The sequence below is a fragment of the Xiphophorus hellerii genome, chromosome 13 (genome assembly GCF_003331165.1).
Source record: "Xiphophorus hellerii strain 12219 chromosome 13, Xiphophorus_hellerii-4.1, whole genome shotgun sequence".
Taxonomy (NCBI): domain Eukaryota; kingdom Metazoa; phylum Chordata; class Actinopteri; order Cyprinodontiformes; family Poeciliidae; genus Xiphophorus; species Xiphophorus hellerii.
The window spans coordinates 16,716,758-16,738,137 of record NC_045684.1 but is presented as its reverse complement, the minus strand read 5'-3'; the positions used below and the strand labels follow the sequence as shown (position 1 = coordinate 16,738,137).

The window sequence follows — 21,380 nt, the reverse complement described above, 5'->3', positions numbered from 1 at the left end:
TCCAGCGAGGCCTGAGGAGCTGTACCACATGAGGAGTATAATATCAAGGCTCTGTGAGGAAACAATGTCGGCGGTATGTTCTGCGTTAACTGGCGGCCCATGAATCCCTCTCGCGGGCTCGGCATGGACAAGACGGATCGGCCATCTGTAAATATTTGTTCAGCGTCTCTATAATTAAACGGAGCCGATGCTTAGTGTAGGCTGAGCATCTCTTGTGGTGATATTGCCTCGCTCACATGGCTGAGCAATACAGTGAGGAAAAGCTTAATCAAACATTCGCTGCACAGTGATGTGATGAACAGCTAGAGAAATCCAACATTGTGAGCTGGACTGATAATGCAAGATCTCAACTGAGCAGCTGAGATCATAAATACTTACAGAGAGGAGAAAGAAGAAAAAAGTTGGAAGAAAAAGTTTCACGGAAGCCTATTAAAAACTATTTGACCTAACATTGCCTGTTCTGATGGGGCTCTATTGCTTTGCAAGTGAGATGTAGTGGAACCAGCACTGCTCTGGATCAAATATTACATAATTAGTAGGATTTGAATCACAGCTGAAGTGGGCTGATGTGCTATTATATGGAGATAAATCCCTGAGAGCTGCTCACTTTGAAGAGCAAATGGGCTTGTGTTTACTCTACAGCCAGATTTGTTTTAGTTCCCTCTAAGGTTCTGAGTTGTTCTTATATTTTTAAGTTATTTTAAACACAGGTTTAGTCAACCAGAAAATTTCTAATATTCTACCCATGAAGTAAATACAAAAATGTAACTACAATTACTTTTTCTTTCAAAGGGCAATGAGACAACATTTGTTGTGAAATGGTGCTTCATACATCAACTGAATTGAATTTCAAACTGTAAAATTTTAACAATAATAATTTTTTAAAAAGCAGGTTCCAAAACATATGAATTTGCAATGCCAGATTTGACTAAAATGAAAAGTTGATTAAAAAAAGCACGAGTGGTTCTGCAGGGTGAACATCCAGGTCCCTCAAAAATGTTGGCAGTAGGAGGACAGGCAGTAGACAGCAAAATGTGTGATATGTCACCACAGCATTCTGCAGTAATAGAAATATACTGCTACATACGTCAAACCCTCTAAAAAGTGCAAATAGATTGGAGGAATATATATTATTTTTAATGCTGCTCAACTTCTGCAGCATTCTTAAATGCTCCCCATCCAGCAGTATTTGGTGCGTTTCTCCCCTCCTCGCTACTCCTTTTATGTTTGAATCCTGTGAATAAAGATGACAGTTTTTAAGTGATATTTTTAGAGATACATCAATAAGCATTTACAACTCATTTGCGAAGCTAACAGAAGAAAAAATTGTATTTTATTTATGTGATGCAGCAGCTTCCTCCAACCCACCTATTACACCAAACAATAGATTTTTTCTATTTTATTGCATCAACAGTGCTGCTTTCCACAGTGTATTCCTCCTATAGGTCTCTGTCTGTGTGCCGTTTGTTTATTAGTATTCTGCTGGATTCAAATCCACCAGAGAGCTGCCATTTCCGTTCTGAGACGTTTCATGCAGATATAGGAGAATGTTGCAACCTTTCCTGGTCCCTTGGCAGCTAGCCCCAGACAATCTTTCTCCATCTTGCTTCACTCTTGAAATAATCCAACTTGTGTGCCCTGGGAGAGAACATGTATATTTCACTGTTTTCACTCTGCCAATCAGTTTTGCAATGCTTTGAGTAGCGTTACATTTAGAAGTAAAAAAAAATATATATTTATGTATATTTTCTCTTTTCTGATCAGAAACAAATTACATTTCGTGAGGTTGTTAACTTGATAAGCATACATAATTCTTTACCATTTATTAATAAATCCCATTGTTCAGACTTATTTATATTCTGCTTGCTGAGAGAATTTTATTCTGAGTCTCTCTGAGCAACAAATCGCCTAGCATACAAACGAATTCAACCTTTTCTGTCCTTACAATTTTATACTTTTTTTTTTTACTATTTATTGGTGCTTTTAAGATCTTTGAACAGCTTTTTAAGACAGCCGACACAAACATGAGTAAAGTAACTCACTTGAGATTCATTAAGATGCAAGCAATCACTGTGAGACACTCTTTAAAGATAAAGTTTTAGAAACAAATGAATTAATATTTTTGCAAGTAAGTTGAGTAGCCAAAGGTTTTACAGTGAAAACAAATCTAACATTTAAATATTCTTAGTGTCAGTCCATCTCATTCTTAGCAAGAACTAATTCCCAATTCAGTTCATCCTTGTTAAAATGAATAATTCCTGTTTGTCATTTATGTAAAAGTTCACATCTCCAACTTGAACTAGGATTTAGGCAGAAGAAAAATCTTTGTAAAAAAAAAAAAAGGTCCTGCAGAAATTACCATAAAGGTCATGATGTCAACTAAGAACTAGAATCTGTTTAGTTTATCCCACTGCCTACCATCTGTTTTATTCTTTTCTTTTATTCCTCACATAAATTGTACCCTAAAACATCTGCTCCATTTCACATTTTAACACATTTATCAACGGAGAAGAAAACTAATTTTGAATGGGAAAATTTCCATTTAGACTCCATTTGTAAACATCCCTTTTAAGCCTCCTATTACTCAGAATATTACTCAGAAGAGATTATATTTTGCCCTTTAAATTGTTTTACACACTTGAAAACCTAGTGTAAAACTACCAAATAACCTAAGTTATCCAGAACAAAGCACTCTCTCATTGCACTTTTTCTCAATTATTCTTTAGTCATAGACAGATAAAAATGTTACGTTTCCTAAATATAGTTTTGCCAATTAGGGAGTTAAACCATCATAATGTTCCTCTTCAGTAAAATCTCGTTTCTGTTTAAGCACATTAGCTGACAAAACTTTCTGTTTATTGAATTAAACACGTCTCTGTTGTTTTTTTCAGTTATGTAACCAACCGTAAAGTAGTTTGTAGCTGCTTCTCTGACTTTGTGCCACCACTTCTCCATGAACACACACACAAAAAAAACATTTTGCATTTTAAATCTGGGTTGCAGTGACCTGGTAGTCTTAAGACCCTAGAGCTTGAGCTTCATGTTTAAAGTGAAGGTGAGATGTGGAGACCTAAATTACCAACATAGATTCTAACAAAGCTGAGATGCCTCTGTTGCAAGTACACCCATACATTCAGCAAACTCAATACATACTTTTGCAAAAAAACACATTTTTGTGAAATACGATTCAAAACGCCTTCAAATAATGTCAAGATTAGTAAAGTTCTCACCTCCCTTAACTAAAAGACAGCCTTTTTAGTTCAAAGTCATCAAAAATGTGACCTCCTGTGTTCATGCCATTAATGCTATGAAACACGTTTATGGTTTTATTTGGGGGGAAAGTTTGGTCAAAATAATGGCCAACTAAATCATTCCATCATAGCTCTGTCTGTACATAAAAGAAGGTAAACCTCTGCCTCCGTCTTCTTCTGCAGCCTCTAAAAGGCTTCCTTCCAGGATTTTCCTACAGTTGGCTCTATCCATGCTTCCATCAACTCTGACCACCTTCCCTGTTCCTGCTGAAGAGAAGAATCCCCGCAGCATGATGACATCTTCACTTTTCACAAGTAAAACAATTTGTCGCATTTGCATGTGGGCTAAATCACTGAGATTTGATTTCATCTGACCAGACACCTGCATCCGTGTTTGCTGCGTCTCCTGCATGGCTTGTGGCTGAGTGTAAAAAGGATCTCTTATGGCTTTCTTTTCACGAGGGCCTTTTTTTCTTAACTTTCTTCTGTAAAAGCCAGATTTGTGAGGTGCTGTGCTAATAGCTCTATAGTTTACTGCAGTAGTTTGCTCCTTCAGACCCTGGCAATCTAATAAAAAAGAGGTGATGCAAACATGTTCAAATACTCTGTTGGTGTCAGGTTAAGAGAGAGAGCACAAATATAGGCTTTAACGTCAAATTGTGTCATGTTGTGTTTTTGAACAGTAAGTGGGTTTGACATGTATGAAGGCTATTGCATTTCACATCTACACAGCTTCTCTTTTTAAATGGAAGGATATTCCACACACACATACACACACACACACCGACACACACCCAGTTTTTCTTTTTAAAGTTGGCTTGCAATTGTCTGTGAAACAGTCCTTGGTGGCTAACTATATTTGGGTGTCAAAACCTGCTAGTAAAAATTTAAACATCAAGTTTGTTAGGGCAATTGTGTCAGAGTTGTCAGATTTTTGAGCGACACGTTTGATTAGACAAGATGAGCAGGGATTCATCCATCATCTTACAGATTCTGTAATGCTTGGTTAATACTTGAGTTATGTATTCGCCCACATCCCTTCTCCTGCCAAGTCTTTAGTTAGGATTTCAGGAACCCCCCCGCACACCTTTAGTCCACATGTGCTCGCTCAAAAAGATGGATGGCCCGTGTCTCTGTCTCCTTCCCAGGCCAACATCCAGGTGCAAAGCAGCTGGGGAGGCAAGGGTGCCGGTGAAGAAGAGGGAGGGGGAGACAGAGGACCAGAGATGACCGAATGGAAGTAGAGCCAGGTGATGTAAAGGATGGTTGAAAACAAGCCATAAATTTCCTCTGGTGCTCTCTGGGTGCTTATGGCTTCACCTGGTCTGTTCAGATGGCAAACCTAATGTACTGTATGTCGTTGCATCACATAGAAATTGCTATGAGCACCGCTCTGTGAGGCTCATTGTCCCTGCTGATGTTTAAAAGTTCAAAAAGGTGAAGGATTTAAAAAAGGAAATGGTTTGAAAGAGAAACTTTAAAAGGGCCACGTTGTGCTTTGCACTAGCATTCACGCCCCTTTTCAACATGTCGCCATATTATAACCACATTGAGTGAATTTTATTGGTATTTTTATTCCAGCAATGCAAAGTAGTGCATAAATGTGAAACTGAAAGAAAATGATGAACAGTCCAGTTTATTAGAAAACACCAGGGAAGAAAAAACATCATGAAAACCAAGTCACGAGTCAGACAGGCTAAAGGTAAAGTGCTCATTTTAAAACAGGGTTAGGTTATAAAACAACATCTTTGACATCTCACACACAACACTCTTCAATCCATAAATTGAGAATGGAAAGAAAATTGGCATGCGTGCCATTCTACCAAGTTGTCCCCCTAAACTCATGCTGCAGAGATCCACAGATCAGATGGGAGAATTATTCAGTAGAAGTGGGGAAGACAGATGGAGGCAAAAACTGTTCAGTCCTGGAAGAAAGCTTGTCAGATGCTGCTAAGAACTTCAGACTGGGATGGAGGATAATCATCCAACAGGACAAAGACCTTAAATATACAGCCAGAGAAACATTGGGGTCGTCAAATGTACAAATGTGTACTTTGCCTTCACATACTTACATAGAAGGGCAAATACAAATATGTGTCACACTTTTTAGTTTTGTTAAAAGTTTGGAAAATCATGACCCTTTCAAATCACTTTACCATAATTCCTTGAAATGGAACATAAAATCCCAGCAAAACATCTTGACCGTGGTTTCTGTATCTGTAAGTTGAAAGGTTCAAGGTGAGCAAATATTTCTTCTGCAATGCACTGTAAAAAAAAAAAGCATGAATAAAACATTCTAGTTAAAAGTTAGGTTAAAATGAGCCCATATTGTTTGGAAGAATTTGTTCTTCTTATGTAAAGAGAAAGGTCAGTTATTAATGTACACTTGGGTATTATTTGATTCACTCGAATATATCATTTTGTTCCTTCAACCAATATCTCTCTCAAATAAATCTGTCTCCTTGGATCCCTCAACCAATTTTTCAAGGTTATCATATTCCATTAAGGCCAAGTCATCACTGATCAAATGATCAACCTGGAGGGTAAAGCGCAGTTTCCCAGCTATCCATATGTTGCGGAGTTTAAACGAGGCTTCACGCTGCGGCTATAGGAAAAGTTAGTGGGATATTTGAACGGTGTGGGAGAGAACCAACGAGCAGGAAGACAGTGGGGTTCAAGGTGACTGATGGACTGTGATGTCCCACTGTGTCTTATACTACAGTTTTCTTTGGAAATGATTTGGCTCGATAGCAGTATAAATGTCTTACAGTGATACATTAAAAATACACAAGGAAGGATTTTCCACACACACACACACCCACACACACCAGACGTTAAAAATATGGTATGTATGTGTGTGGGCAGTGTTTCTCAGCGCGTCATCCATCATGTTGTAAAGCCACAGTAGGCAGAGCGCTGCGTGTTTGGCCTCGGCTCCTCGCTCAGCCCTCATTAGCCATCAATCACTTCCTCCTTCCTGGCCGCCTGCTCGGGAAGAGACCTACTGACTTCGGATCCGAGCAAGATGTTCACTTTGGCACTTCAAAAAACCCCCACCTGCACACACATGCACTTCCTCAGCTGGAAAGACGTAATAAGAAGTACCTGCTCACCCCACGACGTCAATGTCAAACGCGGAGCTTCAGAGGAAGGGATGCGCTCTGACAGGTTCGTCGCTGCGCAGAACAGGAAGCTGCCGAACGGAGAGGTCCGCCGGCGCTTAAAGCTAAAAGAACGGCTCATTCCTCCTGAACAGCTCAATAAGGATTTGTAAATGTCAAAGAGTTTTTTAGTCAAAGCTCAAAGCATTGCTAAAGGGCAGCAGTTTCCATTTTAAAATGATTTTGAGCTACTTTAGATGAAGAGAGCTATGGCGTTATCTGATTCGGTCCACAAAAGTAATTCTTTGCAGCGTAAGATTTGAGAAGGAGCGTGTGCATCTGTCTGCACTTGAAAGTTTCTATATTTCAGCTCGAATTGGGGTGGATGTGCTAAAAGATACCGCCACTGTTAAAGGAGAGAGATGAACTTTAGGCGTAGAGGAAATGACTCCTCTCCTCTGAATTCTTTTCCAGAGTTTCAGCTCACCTTTTGAGGCTTAGAGCAGCTTTGTTTGTCTTTGTGTTTATCATTTTCGTCGTTACCTGCCGGGCAGTGAATGGAGACCGTTGCTTGACACCAACAGCAATGGTCAGCAATGGTCACCCCATGGTCCGGGGTGTGCTTGAATTAGAGCTGCAGGAAATAAAACACTCGCTTCCTTGACTCTCCTTGCAGGTTTTGTGGGAACCTTTCATTGGGAGAAGACCCAGGGCTTGCTGGGGGGGGACTACATATAATTTTTTTTATCTTGTAATGTTCCAAACAAGCTAATGAGTGTCACAGGTTTATGCATGGACAGATGGATAGATAAAATGAGTCTTTCAGCTTTACTTCTTTACACACTTCCTTCTTTTTGCACTGTTTCTTTCAGCAGTTCTTTCCCTCCCGCCTCCCCCTGAAGTTTGTCAGCCTCTGTCCCTTTTTCCTACACATCTCTTGCTCATCCCTGTTTTGCTCAAGAGAGAAAGAGGGAAAGCCCTGACACATCGGCCCAGTTCCTTAATAATGTCATCCGTTGTGAACGCTATTAGAAGATTACCCTCGGCCCAGGGCAGCCTAACCATGTGCAGGAACCAGATAACCTTGTGTTCTTTAATTTAATATCAACACTTACCCTCTTTTCTTGTCATGCTTTACCACACACAAATACCCTTCTTGTCCCCTCTGGTCTTACACGTCTCACAGAGGGAAGTAAGAAGAGAGGCACGCTGAAAGAGGGGTACATGGAGTAATCACAACTGAGCAATTTCTTGGGAGATTTCTTTCCTCTACCAGCAATTGTAGCAAATTGCTCCTCGTCAGTGGACGTGAGAAATACACGAACGGGCTTCGTCTTGTTAAGATTTCCGTGAATCTAATACACAAATGTTCCCTCCTCGCAGCATCACAGGAAACAACCTGTTTCGATTTGAGGCGGGCTCCTTCGTCAACTTTTTTCCCCTCGCAAGTTATGCACTGATTTAGCAAAAGGCAAATTTCCCTCTCGCAGTTTGATTGTGAGCGGATGAGCGAGGCAGAGGATTGAAAGAGAGAAGATGGTCTTCTACTAGGAAGGTGAAAGCGGCTACAAAATCAAATCCCACTACACTCTTCTCCTCACAAGATGAATCACGATCCTGAATCAGCTGCCGTATCGCGCTCCGTCCTGCCGCTGAAGCTTTCCCCCCCTCCGCACCCTGAACGCCGTGAGCCAGGCGGCGGTGATGCGAAGGCCAGTGGCGCAGCCCCTATCACTCACCAGCACCCACTCACGTCGCCATTACCACGCCTTTATCTCATCTCCTGCAGCCTGCCACGGACAGCCGCCTCTGGGTCCTCCAGGCTACTTTACTAATAACCTGGTCCTTATCAGCCACCGTGCACCTCTGCCTGTGATCAAAGAGCCAATTAATGGAGCGGGGAAAGGTGAAGCATTCAAATAATGGAGACAGCTGTTTTTCTCTGTTTGAGAAAATCCATTTTGTATTATCAGCTTCATACAGCTCGCCCACCCTCTCTTCAAACTAGCGCTTAATTCAAGTCGGTGTCTGCTTTCTGCCTCGCTTGATAAGAGAAAGAGAGAGAGAGAAAAGGAGGTAGAGCAAAAAGAAGATGAGGATGAGAAGGAAAAAAAAAAAAAGAAGAGCCTTGGTCACAATGAACTTTATGTAGAAGAATGTGGCAGGAATATCACAGCAGTCCAACTCATCCCGGAGCTTTATCAGCTCCAAAGTGGCTCAACACAGAGATAAGGGTAGGGAGGGAGGTCATATACGGGGCTGCGCTTCCGGAGCCGCCGAGTCGCTTTGTTGCCTCGAAAAGCCAGCTGCTGATTCCAGCTCTTTGAGCTCCATTACAATCTTGTTTGGCAAGAAAAGAAAAAGAAAAAGGTTAGTCAGGAGGTTAATTGTTCTGGTCCCAGAGCAACACATAACTGGCTCCATCAAAGGCTCATATCTGTACTGTTTTGTTGCCATGTGTCACGTTTTAATTGTAACTGTAGTTTTTGTCATTTTATTTAAGAAACTGAACCTGTTTTTCAGAATGTTTTAGTAAGCACAAAAAAAAAATTTCAGTTCATTTTCATACCGTAGAGTCGATGTGCTGCAATTATTGCAAGGTCAGGGCTCCCTTTGCATGAATTACCGCATTCAGATGGTTAGGTGACTACAAAGGTGTGTACGACCGAAGACGCACTAAAAACGTTAAGAGCATCAGATCTTTGAGGGTTGTTTAATTCACACTTTTTTAATCTTTTATCTCGTTTTGTTGATTTAAAGGGATAATTTAGATGCATTTTAATTACAACTACATAAAAAAAGGTCAGTATCTTACCTGTATTAAACAGTCCAGTTCAGTTAAACTGATTATTTTGTATTGCAGAGTTAAGCTAATGGCTAAAAAAGAGAGAGAACAAATGCTACTGCACGTTAAGATATTGAATGCTGATAATCTATCCGTAGAACCATGCTTATAAAAATATTAGTAAATATTTTTAACACTAAACATTGAAATGTTTTAATGCTATTTTGATTGTGTTAATATCATCAGAGCAAAATGCAATCAAAGAACACAAAGAAGTCTCAAGTCTATGGGCAAGAATTAACATATTTATTACACTGTAAAGAGAACAACAATACCAGAATTATACTGCAAAGTTTCACAGACTGACAGACCATAGTTTACAGTCCAAAAAAAATTAAAAGAATCAAAATTGATAAATCAAAAGAATTAAATCAACAAGAAACCACAGTTCTGACATAGTAGACTGGAAAGCTCTCTAGAAGACGCTGACTCTAAGTGGTTTAAAAACCGCCGTGTGTCAGCCTACCACTAACCTGTGGTTTTTATATCTTAATAAAGTATTGCACAACGACTTCAAATTATTTGAACTTTTTTTTTTTTTTCCTTTTTACATTTTGCCAACAGACCAGGAAAACCCTCCCCTCCCCTTGAAGTTCAAGGTTAATGCTACGCAGCCCCTGCATCGTTCCCGTATTTCCTAAGAACTGGGAAGTTTAAATAATAGGCAAGTCCAAATCAATGGCGTTCATTTTGATATTTTAGTTTTGATTTATTAATTTTCCCCTTTTTTTTCCCCACAAGATTTGCCTTTTGTATATATTCCCCGGCTGACAGGTCGACCAGCACATCCGCATGTCTTCACAACAGACAAAAGGAGAAAAGAGGGACGAAAAGAAGAACAAGAGAGACATTTCTCCTCTGTGATCTTACTTTATATATCATAAACATAAGAAACAACAATTTTCTTTAAAATTTGCACACACTTTTAGATTTGTTCAAACATTTCAAACTCTTGGTGTACTCAAAGGCTTAAAGGAACATAACAAAAGCTTCTTTTTTTTTTCTTATTTCTATTCATTTATGTTTCATTTATTTATGAGGTCTGCATTGTTACCAAGTAGTGATATGGTTTTGCAGCTGTATGAGCTTCGACTTTGGATTTAATTTTTTCCTGTTCTCTTGTGTCCATTTGGTTTAGACTAGACCAGTATCAGTGCCACAACTGATGCTCTTATCGTGCTCTGAGAGGTAGAGTGAGACAAACTTGTTTGCCACATAGAAATTTGTAGCAAAGCACAGCTAGAGAAGGGAATACAGGTAAAATAGAGCTTCTCAAATTAACTGTTGACTACTAGTTTATCTTCCTTTTTTATTTCTTTGTCTTTTAACTTAGATTTTTGCCCTGATAGAAGGATGAACATATTTGTCATTTGTTGTAATGTTTTCCAACAGCTTGGCTGTCTTGTCACAGCTTCTGAGAAGCCGGGACTTGGACACCTTTTTGGACAACGTGACCCTTCAAATTCAAGAGTGCAGGTGTTTAAGTTGACTTGAGGAAAGAAACAAGAAACTCTGGAGGGAGCAAAGTGCCCCAAAATATTTGTGTGGGCCTCCACTTGTTTCTTGAGGTCAGAATTTTTTCTTTTTTTTTTTTTTTTTGTAGCACGCTTCTGTATAGCACCAAGGTGTTTTGGGGGTGAGGAACCTTTGAATATGTCAGGGTAAGTGCTCTCCTAATGCAAATGGGAGGTTTGTTTTACTTATATTGAACATTTACAACAAAGTGTCATCGTTTTAATCCCGTATTTGAAATAAACTACTTGGGGAGGAAAATGCAAATGATAGTGGTCCAAAGGTCAAGCTGTACGTTCACGTTGTGAAAACTGAAAACAAATTAAAGCCGACAAGGACAATAGATCTAGAGATGCACTGAAAAACTGTCAATCAACTCACTAGGTCCTGATGGGTAAATTTCAAAAACATGATTGCTTTCTTGATCCCTGAATGCACCAAATATAAGTGCTATCAGGTTGTGCAGACAGAAAAAACTCTCTTCAGTAAAGATGTTGTTACTGAGAAAAAAAGAGACTCAAAAATACGTATTTTCTACAACTGGGAAAAGTTCAAAAAGTTAGTTTAGATTTAGCGCTATATAAGTTGCTGAATATAGCTTAAATGTGAAATTTGTAATCACTTAATTTTTGCTTTACTATTCAGAGACAACATTGATATCGCCTTAAATAAATGATTAGTGGCTTGTCATGACAGGAAGTCTAGACAAAATTTTAAATGCTGCCTATGCTGTACTTATTAAAGAGAGACTGGAATTGGCTAAAATGGATATTTGAACAACAAAGCTGGGAGAGACTGGAGAAACTGGCCGTTCTGGTCGGTGCATCTCTAACATGAAATGAAAAATTAATCTTGATTCTTCAACAAAATGTTTACCATGTCACATTCTGTATTATTGCTCCTGGTAAATTGTAATAGTTTTTGTTGTATTTCCTCCCTTTTTTCTCTCATGGATACAGTCGAGATCCACAAAGGTTTAGAAAAAATTAATCTGTGATATTGAAATAACACATAAGTGGACAAACCTCCTTTTAAAACATGTTTACATCAGGATTTTGGTCCTTAGTGTCAGTCTTTGGCTGTTTTTGGTGTTTCATGTTGAACTTGTGTAGTAATACTGTGTGTGTGTGTGTATGTGTGAGACCTGGTGCTTTGCAGTGTTAAAGCTCTGAATCGAAGTCTACACCTCTGCATTTGGAAAATCACTTTGTTAGAGTACTTTTTTTTTTGTATTTTGTCATTTTTTTGGCGGTTTTGTATTTTCTCTAAAAAACAAATATTTAACAAATCTTCAGTAATGTACATGCACAGCGTGTAGCTAGTTAAATAAAAACATTTTGGGTGCTATTCTTAGAATGTTAAATAGGAAAACAAATGAGTTTGATGTGTTTATGTGTTAAAACTGCATCAATTCAACAGAATATAAAAAGAGTGATGATGCTGATACAGATTACAAAATTTCTGATGAATTATGGCTCCAACATGTTGAAAAGAAGCATGCCAAAATAATTTCCATGACAGTGCAAATACATATATGTACAGTGCCGTGAAAAGGTGCTTGTCCTATAACAGATTTCTCCTGTTTTTGCTTTTTCGTTTCCTAAATATTTTAGATCATGATCAGACAATGATATCCTGAGTAAATACAAAAATGCCATTTTTAAAAAAGAAAAATCTGAATTCAATCTCTTTAGCCATGGCCAAGGATGATTTCTGCCAGACAGGAAATCACTGAAATGGTACCTGTCTGACAACACGGAGGAGGCTAAAAATATCTCAAAAAGCAAGCCATTCTGATCTTAACATTTAGGTGCAACAAAAAATAAACAAAAAGTTGAAGAAATCTGAAAGGGGCAAATACATTTTCCCAGCATTGTATGTCCCTTGTACAAAACATTTAGCTTAGCATTCCACGCAACATGCTAGTTCTCAGACAAGATCTGGGTCAAAATTAAGTAGCAGCTCTGAGATATAATATTGTGTCTTTTCTTGGGGGGAGGGGAAAAAAATTCATGAAGCTACAAAGAATCTACCATCTACACACAGAATAGAAAAGCAGCTTAAAAAAGGTAACACTTCTTTTTTTTATATCTCTTTTTGCTCTAGCTAGAGATGGAATTATGACGAGTTTGAACTGTGACTTTTTTCCCAGGTACTATGCATCGTCACAAGTGTCCAACACATATTCAATAAATAACCATTAGTGACGCCACAGGACAGGAAGCTTAACAGCGTGACATCTACAGAAAATGAATAAAAAGCATGGAGAAAAGTTGAGAGAGGAGGAGCAAGTCTGCACACTGTTGGGTTTCCAGGTCTGAGCCGCCCAGCGGCTGCCATCGAAGATGTCCGACAGTCTCGCAGGCAAGATGATAACCTCATTTTCTGGTTGTTAAAGAGCTTTTGTAACCGGGCGAGCATGCACGCGTAATGTTTCGCAGTACATCCTGTGTGAGTGTGTGCGCTGCGGGCAAAGTTTTTGCATTCTGTCCAAGAAGTCTTCCTTTTACGTCCTTCGGGGGGACTCGGATTCGGATTTCACAGCCCACTGACCTGGATATTACGACAAGTGAGAGGGAAATAATGCCGCCTGAACAGCTGGGTCGACTTGCAATCTGCTGCACATCTGCCCATTTCTTGGCGGCTGGGTCTGCAAGCCAGAGGTCCAGTCCATCCCTTATTTATTCATTAGCCTGTATTAAAATCTAATCTCTTCATTTGCTGTGAGCATCGACCACTTCGGTCATTCTGCTCTGTATGTAAAGTTAACTTAGGTGTAAGGTCTGGAACCAAGAGGAAATAAAGCTTAAATGAAGCATTAAAAATAAAACATTTGTAAAGGCGAGGCCTCGAGTTCCTCCTACCAGTCTTTTCATATTTACAAGGGAAAGTAAGATAAGCTACAATGACGACACTGACAACGACAGATACAACAAACAACAAGAGTAAAGAAGTGTAGCAATAAAAGGATGTCAATTTTAAATCCATTCATTCAAAACAAAGAATATCTTTGTGTTTCCTTAAAGTCATGGCAAGTCAATATGACCTGATTATGGACCTTGTCTTCCTCCTCTGTCAACCACGTTGCAAGTCAGACAGAAGCACCGCCGTCCGTGTCCACTAGCCGTGTTTTCTCAGAATCTTTGCAAAGGCAATGTCAAGATGAGGACAAGTCATGCTGTTTGTGGGTTTTAAGAACCGACTGAAGAACAGGGGAAGCTTTCCTAGCGAGGTGTGCTGTCGAGGGCAGAGGAGGACGGGGTGCCGGGGGTGGACGAGCGCGGGGTGGCGGCAGGCGGGGTTGCAGCCGGACTTCCGGTGCCGCTGCTTGGAGTGCAGGCTGACGAGCTGATGGGAGCAGGAGTCTCTGAGCCCGGAGCTCCTCCTTGCTGCTGGCTGGACTGCTGCTGCTGCTGCTGGGCCTGCAGGGTCTGACCGCAGACATGGTGGTGCTTCTCCCAGTCCTTGTGCTGGCAGAAAGAGCCGCAGTAACGCGCCGTGTTGCAGCCGCTGCACGTCTCACTGGCCTTACGACCACAGTTCCAGCAGCTCTGATGGACATACGGAGAAGGAAAAAAAACTACATGTTAGTTAAACTTTAGGTTCATAATCACTCAGCTACTGTATTTGTGTGTTTGTGCTGAAGAACTTCTGAATACTACAGCAAATATATCTAGTTACTGCAGATTGGATTCTGCAGCACAAATTTTTTATAAAGCGCAAACTCAGAGTGGGTCACACATCAGCTTTCTATTTGTTAAAGGTTTTGAAAACACAACACGAGCAAACACAAAAGTGAGATTTGGGAAAGCAAAATTACAATAAAAAACACAAAACTAACAAACTGTGGTTTGTGCAACTATATATAATAAAACATGCCTATGCGCTTATGTGTACAAGACAGTAAAAGTAGATCTAAAGTCTTTTCTTTCGACACAAAGACCTCCTAGATGTCTTGAAAGCATTTCAGGGTTGCTGTACATCCACTGGAAACGGGAGAGCAGAGTTACAGGCAACCTCTAAAAGTTCTCCCCTGAGACGCTTCTCTTTCACAAGCATCACTCCACCAATTAATGTCAGATGTGAGCCATATTTCCCTCTCACTTAACTGATTAAAACCTCAAGGTCTCCAGTGGTCATTAGCAAACGAGGGCCGCTTTCCTTACTCCCTCTCAGCTGAATTAGAAACAACGTCCTTTATATTCTGGCTAGTGCGTGTGAAACAAAGAAGATGGAGGGAAATTAAAACAGCAGATGCCTGTATTTTACTCTCCTACTATATCCTGACTGAAAAGAAGAACATTTACAGCAGGGCATATTTGACCTTTGCAAAAGATGTTTCATCAAATTCTCCTAAAGTAATCATGCAGGTCCCCCCCCCCCCGTATATAAGAAAGTCCTATTAGCCATCTTATTTGAAAGCCTCTAAAACAGAAATGCATTGAGATAAAATTCGACGGCGTATCCACACTGAACCGAAAGGTTACCGATACCTCGCTGGAGTCCTCCTGCTGGTTGATAATGGACAGTGCGTCCTCGGCTGCCTGACGTTTGGCCTCAGCTACCGTGCGCTCCATCTTCGCCCGCTCGCTGCTGATCATCTCGTGAGCCTTCCGCTCGGCCTCCGACACGGCCTTCTGCAGCTCAGACATGGCCTGTCGCTTGACCTCGTTCACCGCCTCTTCTGGAAGGAGTTTGCAAACAGTGAATTTCCTCACACTGTCTTTGGAGTTTTGCTTTAAAAATGAACGTGTCAGATAATAGAAGTTCAAATTTTATAATGATATCTACGAAATATTTCCTCTTGTCAATCTAGAAGTCACCTGGAAGACGTAATGCCATTCAGTGTTCATTCAGAATGTAGAATAAAATTTTTTAGCAGCATTATTTCAAACCTAAAACAATTTAGAACCCCTTCTCCCCCCGAACAAAGTCCTAAAAATTAGATACCTCTATCATTTTTTTCTTTTCTTTTAGTGTTTAGGGTTGAGGTATTTTTAAACCTCATCCTACTGTATCCTACTGTAAAAATGTAAATGTGTGGAGTTTGGTAAACTTACACATTTACATCTCTGGAATGAGATGTTTCATCAAATATTTAGAAAATGTCTTCATGTAAAAACGATAGAGGAAGCATGATCCCTGTTTCTCATCACGAGGTGGTAACTTTGTTTAGAGTCCATGAGATCATCACAAATAAAAATGGAAAATAGATCTAGAAGGACACCAATCCCAAAAGTATGACCAAATCAATGCAGTACAATATATCCCCACTAGCCAAGCTTAGTCAAATTAAAAAATGGGTATTTTTTTCCTAAAGGGTTCATTTGTTTGGGGGGTTTTACACATCTTTACTGACAGGACTAAATAGATGTTGAATAAATCTACAGCAAATTTTCTTTTCACACTCTATAGCCTTTATATCTGTAATTAATACCAGGCCACTTTCTTCTGTAAGGCAAACTGATTTTCATCAATGTTTTTTGATAAAGTTGATGATGGATATCGTATTCAAAAAGCAAACTAAACATGCATCTTTTATGTTCAGGTGAAAAAAAAATAAATAGAAAAGACAAAAGAACAAGTCATTTTATTCCAGATAATAACACAGTGCTTTCAAGCTTTCCCAGTGTGTTATTTTACATTTGTTTAGAGCAAAGAATGACCTTGAGTGTGGATATTAAATGACAGAATCCTGTCAAAGCAAAAGGAGGGCTTTTTGTGTTTGTTCCCGTCATGCCTGTAACTTGACTAATTGCGTATGCAAATAGGCCAATTTACATTTAAATTATGCATTTCCATTGTGATCCCAGAGGCCCACGCGGTGAGGGGAAGTGGGAGAAGCAGTAGGAAACCGTGCAAGGTGCTTGAATATTTATCACTAACTGTAAACATTTGCCTGTTTCAAACAGATGTATTCACGGCTGCTCGACATTGCATTAAAAATTCTGGGTTTTTTTGTTGCAATCCTCTCTGGGTTACATGTATATTGGTTTCTCCTCAGAAAAAGGGTGAGCGAAAAAGAGCAAGCCCTGTTTTTATTTTTTTTCAATAGACCCCAAAATACAAACAGTTTTATATCTTATTAAATGGTTGAGTCGCCTTATTTATATTATACGTGCAAAATGTTGTCGATGTGAGACACAATGTGCACTTTTCTAAATACATTTTTCTCCAACCTGATTGAAGAAAACATTTAAACCAGGGTGGTTTTGTCTTTAACCTACTGTGCTGACTGAAGTCATAAAAATTGCTCTGGCGCCTAGAGATATAAGCCTTGTGCATTGAATCGTGATTACACGCTGAATGCCTGAGATGGAAGATCGATCAAAGCTGGAGAGGGAAAGGGAGAGTACTAGAGAGCAGAAAGAGCTCCAACGGTGTTACTCAATTCAATTTAAATGCATATTACTTGTTCTGAGTATCACACACATCATGCATGGTCAAGCAAGGGGGGCAATTTCTTTTCTCCAACAACTTTAAGAGGCCCATATAATCTATCACTGACACTGAATACCAAGTGGACTCCTTCCAGTTCTTCAAGGCAGCCATGTCCGTGAGTGTATACACTCATAAGCTTCGATTAGATACACCTTTAGTACTTGTTTTTTTTCTCCACAGTCTGACACAGTTTTCAACAATTTCCATTAGGTGAAATAAAGAAAAGGTTCTTGTAACAGTTCTTCTCCTCATCCTGCATTTGGGGATAATTTCTGTGTCAGTTTTATAAGAAATCATGACACCATAAACTCCTCTTTACAATGCAACTTAATGGGATCTTATACTCCTACAGACTCATTGGCTCTTTATTAGAATCACCAGTTCAATTGCTCGCTATCAAATACCAAATCGACCAATCACGTGCAAGCAATTCAAGGCATATGGGCAGCTAGGTGTGGTTAAAAAAATGATCTGCTGAAATTCAAACTGAGAATCGGAATGAGGAAGAAATGGGTTTTAGTGAATCTGAACAGACAGACATGGTCTGAGAAACTGAGAAACTGCTGACCTGCTGGGATATTAATCACGACCAAAAAAGGAAGAAAAAAAATCCAACACAAGTGGTTTGAACGGAGTTCAAAGTTCAGAGTTCAAAGGAGAATAAGCAGACGGTTTCAGGATGATAGAAATGCAACAGTAGCTCAAATAACAAATCATTCCCACAGGTCTGTCAAAAACTTTCTCTGAGCAAAGAACATGTTGAACCTTGAAGCAGATGGACTACAGCGGCTGAAAACCACACCGGTTGATATTACGACTCACTGAAGTACCGTAAAGACTATGTCAGTTAAACAAGCAGTCAAAGTCCAAAATATACTAACCTTATAGAACAGATTTCTATACATGTTTGGTGGTTCCATACTAAATATCTACCTTAGGTATCCCAAGAACTTAAAACTTAAGAGTAATAATAATAAAATTAATCGCTTTCTTTTAATCGCTCCCTATTTTATGCGTCTCTGTCTACCTAAATCTGAATGTTTTGTTCATTTTAAGAGTAAAACTTCAGAAACTGTTGTGCATGTAATCTAATCAAAGATGTAGTTGTCTTGGTCAACCTCTATTATCACACTGGCACCAGATTTAAAACAAACAATGACAAGATAGCAGACTGACAATATAATATCAAATTCCCTAACCGAGATGCTGAACATTACTCACAGTAATGGTTGAGCATTACCCTTTCTGATTGAATCCACCATCCACAAAGTCTGTTGTATCCAAAATGAGGAGAAACAGGAAACTTTTAAACCAACACACATCATAGATGCCCCTTTAAGAATAAAGGAATTTTGCTCAACTTGCACTGAAGGGGCACGCAGCATTTCTTTTAGAGTATTTCCAGGTCTGCATTGACATTTAAAACAGTACATTTCATCAACCTACATTCACTCTCCGTCAAAGTGGAAAAAATACAGCCTTGATTTGATCAAAGTCGAGGTCTTGTAAGCAGTAAAGAGTTCAGCATGGAAGTGGTGCTCACCAGCTTTTTTCCAGATCTCTTCTGGGACATAACCAGACACGGGCCGGTGCAGAAGCTCCCTGTGAATTTCTGCAGAGGAAACAAAGAAGATGAATCACATACTGTGAAAAGATTGTCCAACAAACAATGTGATTTTTTTTTTGTACTTCAACACTTTTACTGTTTATTTAAGCAAAGCATTAAATAATTATACTCTGAAAAAGCAGTTGTACTGTACCAAGCACATTTATTTGTACCTCTAAAGATATGGGAAAATAAATACCACCTTACTATCCTTCTCACTATGCACATTGGCAAGGTTAAATAAAAATACAAACAAAAGAGAACAAATTTAGTGGTAAAAACATTGAATTTAAAACAAAACAACGGTAAACTTAAGCGTATTCTACAGTAGAATCTAAAAACATTAAAGCAACAAAAACATGCTTCGAATTTAAAGCCCACAGAATGAGATCCTTTAGAGGCTCTGTTTTGTAAAAAGCTTTGGAACCTATGATATATTTTTTTACCTGATGTTGCATTTTCCTGTGCTGCAGGGCTCTGCTGCCTCGACTGCCCGCTAGACGCCCCCTTCTTCAGCTCCTCGGCGTCGCTGTAACGCCTAATCCAATAGTTGAGCTCCTCGCGGTCGGCCTCCTGGCACCTCCGCAGCACCGTCAGCGAGCGCCTCGTTTTCTCCACCATGTCCATGATGCAGTTCAGCAGCTGGGCAGGACAAAAGACGAGACAAAGCGCTGGGTTAACACATAGAAACAAAGGTAGGGTTCATTTAAATTCAGCTGAGATGCAATTTTGGAAATGTGTATCGTTACGTTTTATTGTCAACTATTTATTTTTTAACATTTTTTTTCACTTCAGCTGGCTCGTGACGTATTTATGTTTACTTTATGTCACCGGCTTATTAAGTCGCTAGTAAATAAATCAAAATCTTAACAATTATATTTAAAATGGTGATACGTAAGTCGAAAGCTTCTACAAGAATTACAGTGCCTTTCAAATGTATTCACACCCCTTATATTTTGACATTTTTGCCATGTTAAGAACAAAAAGATCAATATATATTTTTTGATTTGAACTCAACTCAATTGAATATATAGTATCAAGGCACTTTACAAAAACAAGTCATTTAAATCCATTCATACTTACATTTCAGCTGATGGTAGTTATCAAAAAGTGTGGAAAATTCAGTTCATTATTCAAATTAATGTAAAACATTTTTTACCTAATTAAACCCAGTGGATTGCACCAAGTCATTGACTAGCAGAAATCCCTCATACTAAGCATGGAGAGGAAAAGCTTCCCTTTAACAGGAAGAAACCTCCAGCAGAACCTGGATTAAAAAACACAAACATAGGGGATATTTATAAAAGAGAATTGAAACGTGCGTGATGAACTAATTGTTTACTATCAGAGTTTTGATGACTGTGGTTTGCATTGGTATTCAGCCTTCCAGAGTCAATTAAACACCTTGAGCTGAAATTACGACTGAAAATCTTTTGTGGTGTATTCACATTCTAGCAGCTTTTTAAAGGTAGAGTCTGAAATGTTTGTCCATTTAGCTTTTCATAATAACCCAAGCTCAGTCAGTTGGACGAAGAACATTTCTGAGCATTAAGTTTCAAGTCCTGCCACAGATTCTCAGTTGGATTCAGGTCTGGACCTCAACACATCAGTATATCTGGATCGAATTCATTCCATTGCTCATCCGACATTGTGTTTTTATGCTTGATGTCCTGCTGGACGGTGCTGCCTCCTCTGACAGGTTGCCTTCAAGAAATGACCTGAAATTAGTCGTGTTCTTCTCCCCATCACCTCTAATCAGCTTCCCTGCTGAACTAAAAACAAAACCCCACAACTCCCTACGGCCACCACAATATTCAGGTTGACATTCACTGCTGGTTTTCAACCTCAACTTTTCGCATGTAGGCCAAACGTACCGTGTTGGTCTCCTCTGATCAGAGCACTGACTTTCACATGTTTGCTGTGTCCCTACAAGGCTTGCAGCAAACTGCCACTTTCTTTATAGCTCACTTTCATTAAGACCAGATGTGTGGAGTGCACCACTAATAGTAGTCCCATTGTAAGCCTTTCCCTCCTGAGAAGGGATATCTGCAACTCTATCAGAATTACACCTTAAGACTTTCCGCTTCTACCTTGATTAATGCTCTCCTCACCTGGCCTGTCAGGTTAGATGTATGGCCACATACACATTGCCTCACGAGATGTTCAAAACTTGAGATATTGCTCTTTAATCTATTTCATAAGGTGAAACAAGTAATGAAATTACACATAATCACTATTTACTGTCTATCTGAATAGCTTGGGTTAGTCTGTCACATGAAATCTGTGATAGTAATGTAACAAAAATGTGAAAAAGCATCAACACCTTTGCAAAACATTACATTAACAACGAGGAGTGTCAGCATATTTTCATTTTGTGCTGGTTTCACTGCTAGAAAATAAACCAATGCCATAAAATATAAACAATGCACAATATCTGTAAGCTACAAAAATGTAATGCAAGTCTGAACATACCTGCAAAATAAATAATTTATGTTACTGTTAGCAAAAAAAATAAAAAAATAAAGATTCCTAACTCCTATCTTCAGCAGACTAGACATTATTAACCTATTTTTTTACTTGGTAATATTTTTTAAGAATAAACAAGGCACAACAAACACATTAAT

General features: G+C 39.2%; 1 protein-coding gene across 3 annotated transcripts in view; it reads right to left on the bottom strand.

Annotated features, from left to right (window-relative positions):
* Positions 1–9,422: 9,422 nt before the first annotated feature.
* runx1t1 (RUNX1 partner transcriptional co-repressor 1) overlaps positions 9,423–21,380 on the bottom strand; it is a 74,286-nt gene continuing 62,328 nt past the window's right edge. For 2 of the 3 annotated variants that reach the window (XM_032580835.1, XM_032580833.1), the window contains exons 8-11: positions 19,203–19,398; positions 18,694–18,762; positions 15,203–15,393; positions 9,423–14,260 (exon numbers count right to left, since the gene is read on the bottom strand). In XM_032580835.1, the coding sequence (XP_032436726.1) occupies positions 13,934–14,260; positions 15,203–15,393; positions 18,694–18,762; positions 19,203–19,398 (783 nt within the window). In that variant the 3' untranslated portion in view covers positions 9,423–13,933. The remainder of the gene's footprint in view (positions 14,261–15,202; positions 15,394–18,693; positions 18,763–19,202; positions 19,399–21,380) is intronic. The other variant, XM_032580834.1, reaches the window with a different exon arrangement.